An 8,086-nucleotide genomic window follows, 5' to 3' on the forward strand; every position below is an offset into this window, starting at 1 on the left:
ACCCCCGGGCCCCTCAGAGCGGCCGCCTCCCGTCACAGCGGGGCCCGGCCCGGCCCGGCCCTCCCTCCTCTCAGGGCCGCCGCTTGCGCAGGGCCGGGCCGCACTCCGCCGGCGGGCCGGGCTGGGCCGAGCCGGGCTCACCCGTTCTTGAGGTCCACCTCGAGGATCTTGCCATAGCCCTTAAAGAAGCGCTCCACATCCCGCTCCCGCGCCTGGTAGCTGAGGCGCCCGATGTACACCCGCGGCATCGCGGCCGGGGGGGCCGGGGGGGGCGGGGCTACGCCGGGGGCGGTGCCAAACGGCGGCGCTGTGACGTCACTGCGCCGCGCGGCGATGAGCGGGGGGATACGTCAGGGTAGGCCACGCCCACCGGGTCCGCCTCACGGATCTTAAAGGGGTCATGGCGCGGGTGGGCCCACCTACCCCAAAGTCACAGGGGTGGGGATCCCAATCCCAATATCGGGGTCCCCTCACCACGGGATTCCACCTGCATCACAGCACACTTTTCTAACATTAATTAAATGCCACGGTCCTCAGTGCCTTATTTCTCTCCCTTCCTACCAGAAGACCCCAAAAGCCAGATTTTTGCCACCCAAAAAGGTGAAGTGGGACTGTAACTGCTATACGGGCTGTAGCTCAAAACGAGAAACCCACTCAGAGGGCAGAGCTGCCCCCAGTACTTCCCATGAGTCCCTGCCCCAGGCTCCTAGCAAGCAGCCCTCAGAACACTCCTTGCAGCACATTTGAGGACTTTACAGTTGCATGGAAACAACTCGTGCCACATCTGTGGGCATCTCCCCTCCGCTCCCATGGGCTCCCACCCGTGTGATCAATAGCCAGAGCTCCCCTGGGTGCTTGAGTGCTCCTGTGGGGGATTCTCTGCTGTCTCATTGGGGCTGAACTCCACTGGTGCATGAGTTTCTGCCCCTTGGCCCGCTCTCGCTTTTCATGACATCTTATGTACGGCATAGGTGTGGGATTTGGGCTCTTCTGACTTCCCATTCCAATAATGGGGAACAAAAAGTGCATTCCTCTGCCCCAGGGTACAAATTTGGGGCGACAAACACTTTTCAGCATCCCATAGGTGCAGAGCCCACCCCTGCCTCCCTTCTAGGAGCTGTGGGATTTCCCAGCCCTGAGCTGGGACTTTCCTTCCTGCAGGGAGGGTTTACAGAGGCTGCTGGAGCAACAGAATGCTTTGAGCACATAAACATTTATTGGCAGCATCTTACAAAAATAGATATATTAGACATTGATTTCCAAGAGGTTTCCCTGCACATTCCACACTGAGAAGTTGTGGTGGTTCAGTAACAGCAGCAAAACTGAATTCAAGTCCAGGCATTGGAAAAATCACACTGGTGGTGGTGAGCTGCTGGGGTGAGCCCAGGGGTTAGAACATGAGTGCTGTACCCACGTTGTCCCTGGTGACTCCAGCCTGCAGGAGTGCCCCACAGTGATGCCAGCACTGCATGTGCTAGGTAGGGAAAAATTAACAACAAAAAAAAGAAAAAAGTAACAATATTACCCATATTTTAAAAAGTAGTCTTGTATTTCAATCTGCTCCCTTCCCTTGAGATGGCCAAGGGAAGCACCCAGGCTTTCTGCTGCAACAAAGCTAAAGTGAGACCAAAATCTCCCTCCAGAAGGAAACCCAGCCTCTGTTCAGTGCGGCCTCTGCAAACTTCCAGAGGCTTTTAATACCTGAAAATTTAAAAAAAAAAAAAAAAGAAAAAAAAAATTTGCAAGAAGTCAGAGCAGGAGGATCTGCTTGGAGGAAGTGAAAGGCTGCATAGAGGCTGCCAGGGCCTCCCTGAAGTCCTCCAGTGGGACTGCAGTGCAGGCAGGAGCGCTGAGCTGTCCCTTCTGCACCAGCTGGCACAGGGTGTCCACCATGCTGGCCATGCTCTGCTTGTCTGTGAGGGAAGAAGGTGACCACTGTCACCAGGCCTGCCTGCCACCCTGAACGCTAACCCAACCTTAACCCAACTCTAATCCATCCCTAAGCCCAAGCCTGCAGCTCACCATGGTCCTTCTTCCACTGGGTCATCCAGAAGCCGCGCAGCCTCACGTCCCTGAAGATGAAGGCGCTCTGCAGAAACAGGAGATGAGATCTGTCCCGTTCAGCCTGTTCCCGAGTTCTTGCTAGTGTGAGGAGCCTCACTTGGAGCTCTAATTTGGGACAAATCCGCTTTGACAGGTTCACACTAATGAAACACTTTATGCTGCAGCACCAAGCTGCATCTCACTGGGATAAAACCCAGTTTCATGTCAAGGAGACACACACAGCCCCAACATGCAGGAACAGTTTGCACCAGGACAAGTTGGACACTCAGCATCTGTGGGGTTGTTTCAATGCAGGGATTTCAGAGCAGTCCAAATCCTCCTTGAGCGCAACCAAGAGACCCACAGCAGAATGCAAAGCAGCTCATCCCATAACAAACCCAATCGCTTAAAAATAAAGAAATTTGGAGGCTCTGAATGTGACAACCAGACAGCAGAATGGCAGAGGATGAGCCGAAATCCTGCAGATGCACCCAAGAGCATCTCTATACTCACCACTGGCACCGTCACGGGCTGCTTTGCCATTCCTCCATAGGTCACCATGGTCCCTTTGGGTCTGCAGGAGGAACAGGGCCGTGGGTTGCCCACGGTCCCCAAGGTGCAGTTCTCCCCCATCACATCACACCCCAACCCACGTGCCCTGCGCCTGGAGCAGGCTCCGAGCCCACCCCTCAGCCCAGCTCACTGCAGGTGCCGCAGCATCTCCGTCGTGCTCTTGCCTCCGACGCAGTTCAGGGCGAGCCGGGGCTTCGGGATGCTCTGCAGGAACAAGGAAGGGAGCCCTCCATCAGCCCTGTGCAGAGAGCTCCACTAAGCCCATTTGTATTAATGGCTGGGTAAATATACGAGGTGATTAGTGAGTGGCTTAGGGAACTGTATCTGTTCCTAATGACTCACAGCCTGGATGTCATGCCGCCTGCCCAGACTCACAATTGCTTATTGCACGTTTTCCTTTCTGCTACCCCTGCAGTTCCCTCCCCTCGAGGCACTGAGCTGCGGGTCAGCCTCTGGAGGGCTCCACACTGAGGTACCTTAAATATCTCCTTCATCTCCGGCTTCCTCAGCGCATCCTCCGTCACAACGTGGTCTGCACCCAAGGCCAGCAGCCGCTCCACCAGCTGCGGGAGGTCGGGTCTGGAGGGAGAGAGGCCTTGCCAGGCAGAGAGCGGGGCATCCCCCTCTCCTCCTGCTGGGACAGGGCCGAGCGACAAGGCTGGGACCCAGAGGGATCACAGACTCCAAACCCCAGCTCCACACAGCATCACTCCAAACCCAAACCCTATGTCTGAGAGCGGTATCCAAATGCTCTCTGAGCTCTGGCAGCTCGGGGCCGTGCCCACTGCCCTCTGGGGCAGAACCCTTCCCTAACCCCGACCTGTCCCTCCACTGACAGAGCTCCATGCTGTTCCCTTGGTATGCGAGGTGTGTGACCTTGTCATAAGAGGAGATTAAGTTCATTAACCAGGACCTTCCCCTCGTGAACCTGTCTTGCCTGTGACCAATGCCGCACTGCCTTCCAGGTGTTTCTCAATAACTCCCACAATAATCTCCATAATTTTGCCAGGCACTGAAGTGAGCCTGACAGGCCTGTAATTACCTACAAAAGCCCCAGTGATGCACAGACTACGCAAACGAACCACAAAAGACCGAAAGAAAACAGAATCAGAGGCCCTATGATTGAGTCTTCACCATCTTCTCCGGGCTGAACATGCTCAGAAGGAACCTCCTGTCCCCTCGTTGTGCCCAGTGCCTCCTTCCCTTTCTCCCACCCCCCAGCACTCACCTGCTCCTCACCACATTGACGGTCCGGATGCCCATGGCCTTTGCGATCTGGATGACAGCCTGCCCCACGCCGCTGTTGGCTGCGTTCTGGATGACGGAGTCCCCTGGGGGGGGGGCACAGGTTTGGCACAGCCGTGGGGGCTGGCACCCCCTCCCTCCCACGCAGCCGCAGCACGCCACATACCCGGCGCCAGGCTCTCGAAGTCGGTCAGCATGCGCAACGCCGTGCAGGGGTTGACGCTGAGCGTGGCAGCGCACAGCAGTGGGACGCCGTCGGGCACCCGCAGCAAGCTGTCCTCGGGGAGCACCGCGTGCGTCCGCCACGTCCCTGAGCAGGGAAAAGACAGCGCTGGGAGACCTTGCACCGCGCCCTAACTCACGTTGCTGCAGCATCGCCTTGCAGCGCACGGGGTCAACGTTGCGCACTGCAATATATTAAACCTTCTCCTGAATGGGGAGAGCCAGAATGTTTACGTAGCTAAAGGTAAGAAAAAGCCAGCGGTGCCTGAAACGATTTGCAGGCTGGATATATTTATAACTGATTTAACCCCCATCATCCATTTACTTTTTTTTTTTTTTTTCCTTTATGTTTAGAAATATCACATTTGGATCTTAACTAGATGGCTTTCGGTCTCCCATTAAGTGAAAAAGCCTTTTAAGAAGAAATAGGGAAGGGACAAGCTGTTAGGTTAAACGGGAACTGACAATTTTTCTGGCCATTGGCGTGTTCGAGTAGCACGAGAGGCATTTGCTGGAAAATAAATTCCCAAGCTTTCCCATCACAGCACTATTAGGGAGGAAACTGTAATGAGACAGAACTGCCCTTGCACAGGTTAAACGCTTTATCCTGTGTCTTCAAAGAGGCCATCAGCAGCTGTGACAAAACGTTCTTGTTTCCAGAGAACAGATTGCTGGGATGCTCTGCAATAGTGCAGAAGGCCCGCAAAGGGTTTGCACTATAGAAAAGTCAATTATTTCCAAATTAAAGCCGGGCAGGAACTCTCAGCACACAGCAGCGGGCGCTGGGGAGATGGGAAGGTCTCCATCCCCAACCCCCCCCAGGCAGAGTGCACCCAGGGCCCATCCCCAGACTCACCAAGCCCGGCGTCGGCGGGGATGATGCAGTCCCCAGGACTCAGTGCCACCACTCCGGGGCCGACCTCCAGCACGCGCCCAACGCCTTCACTGCCCGCCACGGCCGGCAGCGGGGCCAGGAGGGCGTAGGTGCCTGCAGGGAGCAAGGTGAGAGCCACGCACAGAGCCAGGGTGGGGACTGAAGCGCAGCGCGGGCAGCAAGAAATTACCTTGGATCATGTTGATGTCGGCCGGGTTGATGGGCGCTGCCAGCATCTTAATGAGGACATCTGAGCGTCCCAGCGCAGGCAGCTCCAGCTCCTTCAGCCTGGTGGGGACACAGTAATTGAGGAGAGATTCATTCCTGTATTACCTCTACGATACATCACACATAAGCAAAGCAGCACTATTTCTCCATCTACATTGCTGTAGCCTGGTCTCCTCCAGCAAGAAGTAAAATCTCATTATCTAACACGGCACCTGCACTGCTCCTCCAGCCTGTCCCTTTGCTCACAGCATTGCCTCACATCACAGAATCATTCATGTTGGAAAAGACCTCTAAGATCACCTAGTCCAGCTGTTGACCCATCCCCATCATGCCCACTAACCACGTGCCAGCAAAGAGGACACAGAGGGTGCAGGGCTATGTCCCACTGCCTGCAGATGCATCAAGCAGCGGTCACACCATGACACACAGCAAGGGGACGAGGCAGCTGGTGGCTGCCTGACCCACTCCAGGCCAGGGCAAAGCCATCTTGAGGGACCCATTTGCAAGATGAGGGCAATGTGAGCCACATTTAATAAGTGAAGGAGGTGGCTGGACCTGGTGCTGACAATTTTCAGAGCCATTATTTGCCACAGTTATGTGCTGCTAAGTGTGCGTCATTAGGAACAAGCACTGAATTTCCTCCACAGCTCTTCCTGTGGTGGCAACGTGATTTCCACTTCTCCCCTTGAAACTCCCTGGGCGATGTGGAGACAACTCAGAGCTGTGAATTAAACAGCCCCCTGCCCCTGTCAAGGCTTTTAGCATGCAGGAATCTACATTTTGCTTTGACAAAAGTGTATACCAAAGTGTCCTCACAGTCAGCAGGAGGGTCCAAAACCTCACTTCGAGCCCTTTGGGATTGGAGACTTGTAGGGTTTGGCTCTGCAGCTCCATGACCAAGACCCAAACTCTGGGGATTTTGCTCAAAACCTCGTGTTTTGGCAAGGGTTGCCCATGAACGACGGAGCCGCTCGAATGTTTAAGATATGAGCAAAAAGCACAGCACCAGCCCAGTGTCAACCCACTGCTTGGGGTTTTGTGGAAAGTTCTTTTTATTATAAAATAAAAAATATATATATGGAGAGATTTTTGGCCAAGGCTGCCAAAACCCAACCAACTCAATGTTGTGCAAGAAAGCATTGTGCAAGGATGGGGCTGTGTCATTTGGGATGGGTTTGAGGGCTCGTGCACCCCCGCCTGAGCTTTAAGGGAAGTCAGATCCACTTCCAAAAATCTGCAGCAAGACACAGAGACGTTCACCCATCACGAGGTAGGTCTTGCACAAGCAGCAGGGTGAGGATGGCTGCTCCTGCCCCATGTCCCCACTCTGTCCCAGCAAATCTCAGTGCTGATAAGCAGTGTGGCACAATTAAGTGGCCCAAAGAGAAATAATCATCTACCCACCCGCCCCAAAGAGCGGTTCGGGATCTGGATGCACCCAGATCATGCATCTGCATCTCCCATCTTTCTGTGCAACTTGAGCCAGCTCAGCTGCATCTGCACAACCCCAGCACTTCCTCCCTTAAAGAAGAAAGCATAAGAACTTCCCTCTTTGGAGCCCTTTTGGCCGTAATTTTAAGAGAAATAAACCCATATCGCTGTTGTGCCTTGGATGCTCCAGCGTGATGCTGGAGGACATGACACTGTGGGAACCCCTAACTGGAACCCCAGGAAAAATTCTCACTCCTGACCCTGCACACCCCTCAACTGGGGATAAAGAGGGGCACAGCCATGCAGGCTCCCCAGGAAACACTGAGGAACTAGGGAGCTGCCCCATCCCTGCGTGCTGCCCAGGGGGTGAGCTACCCTGGGACCCCCACACTGTGCAACCCCCAAAAAGATGCACTGCACCCCCATGCTTACCCCCACCTTACACCCATGCCCTGCACTGCTGTGCACCCCCGCCTTGCCCCTACACCTGCTGCCCCCCCAATGCAATGCACCCCTTATACCTGCACCCCCCCACATCTGCACACTCTTCAATGTATCCCCTGCTGTACCCCCTGAACACCTGAACTCCCGATACCCGCACCCCTTGCAATGCACCCCCTCGCAATGCACTCCCTCCAATGCACCCTCTTGCAACACACCCCCCTGCAATGCACCCCTTGCAATGCACCCCCTGTAATGCACCCCTTGCAACGCACCCCTTGCAATGCACCCCTTGCAATGCACCCCCTGTAACGCACCCCTTGCAATGCACCCCTCACAATGCACCCCCTGCAATGCACCCCCTTGCAACGCACCCCTTGCAACGCACCCCTTGCAACGCACCCCTTGCAATGCACCCCTTGCAATGCACCCCCTTGCAATGCACTCCTTGCAATGCACCCTCTTGCATGCCCCCCCTCTGCATTGCCCCCCTCGCAACGCACCCCTTTGCAATGCACCCTTCTACACTCGCACCCTTTTGCAATGCACCCCCTACACCTGCACCCGCTGCAAAGCCCCCCTCCCTCTCCCTCCTTACTGCACGACGTCCGCCGGCTCCCCGTGCCGCTCGTAGAGCAGCCCCCGTGGGGGGGGCCCGGCCGCTGCCGAGAGCGCCCGCACGGGGGGAGCCCACGTCCCGCACAGCACCCGCGCTACCGCTCGCTGCATCCCGGCCCGGCCCAGCCTGGCCCGGCACAGCACGGCACAGCACGGCACAGCACGGCGCGGCCGCCGGCAGCGTCACTGGGGCGGTCCTGCCCCCCCCCGGGTCGGCCCCGCCCTCGCCTCCTGTCCTTAAGGCGGCCCCGCGCTAAGCGGAGCCGTGCCGGGCCGTGCCGTACCGTTCTGTATCGTGCCGTGCCATGCCATGTCATTCCCGTCCCTGGTGACATTCAAGGTCAGGCTGGACCGGGCACCGTGATGGAGCTGTAGGTGTCTGTTCACTGCAGGGAGTTGGACCAGATGGCC

General features: G+C 56.2%; 2 protein-coding genes across 3 annotated transcripts in view; both read right to left on the bottom strand.

Moving 5' to 3' along the window:
- SRSF4 (serine and arginine rich splicing factor 4) overlaps positions 1 to 297 on the bottom strand; it is an 11,585-nt gene extending 11,288 nt beyond the window's left edge. The window contains exon 1 of the mRNA XM_021375367.1: positions 142 to 297. Coding sequence (XP_021231042.1) covers positions 142 to 248 — 107 coding nt within the window. The 5' untranslated portion in view covers positions 249 to 297. The remainder of the gene's footprint in view (positions 1 to 141) is intronic.
- Positions 1,195 to 7,862, bottom strand: MECR (mitochondrial trans-2-enoyl-CoA reductase). 2 transcript variants are annotated; one of them, XM_021375638.1, is made up of 10 exons: positions 7,656 to 7,862; positions 5,148 to 5,245; positions 4,940 to 5,071; positions 4,028 to 4,171; positions 3,845 to 3,947; positions 3,093 to 3,195; positions 2,747 to 2,820; positions 2,557 to 2,617; positions 2,023 to 2,089; positions 1,195 to 1,474 (listed from the first exon to the last, which is right to left on the bottom strand). In XM_021375638.1, the coding sequence occupies exons 1-10, from the start codon at positions 7,784 to 7,786 to the stop codon at positions 1,329 to 1,331; spliced, it is 1,059 nt and encodes a 352-aa protein (XP_021231313.1). In that variant the 5' UTR covers positions 7,787 to 7,862; the 3' UTR covers positions 1,195 to 1,328. The 2 variants fall into 2 exon arrangements, with proteins under 2 accessions (XP_021231313.1, XP_021231312.1); XM_021375637.1 differs by having other exon boundaries at positions 1,332 to 1,913.

This window comes from Numida meleagris, chromosome 22 (genome assembly GCF_002078875.1).
Source record: "Numida meleagris isolate 19003 breed g44 Domestic line chromosome 22, NumMel1.0, whole genome shotgun sequence".
Lineage (NCBI taxonomy): Eukaryota > Metazoa > Chordata > Aves > Galliformes > Numididae > Numida > Numida meleagris.

Bases quoted from the DNA above. Each gene is read 5' to 3' on its own strand.
- MECR (XM_021375637.1), bottom strand. From the start codon at position 7,786: ATGCAGCGAGCGGTAGCGCGGGTGCTGTGCGGGACGTGGGCTCCCCCC. The intron at 3,948-4,027 runs GTATGTGGCGTG...CCCCCCCCCCAG, and splicing joins CTTCGAGAGCCTGGCGCCGG to GGGACTCCGTCATCCAGAAC. The intron at 1,914-2,022 runs GTGAGCTGCAGG...CTTCCCTCACAG, and splicing joins CCAGTGGAAGAAGGACCATG to ACAAGCAGAGCATGGCCAGC.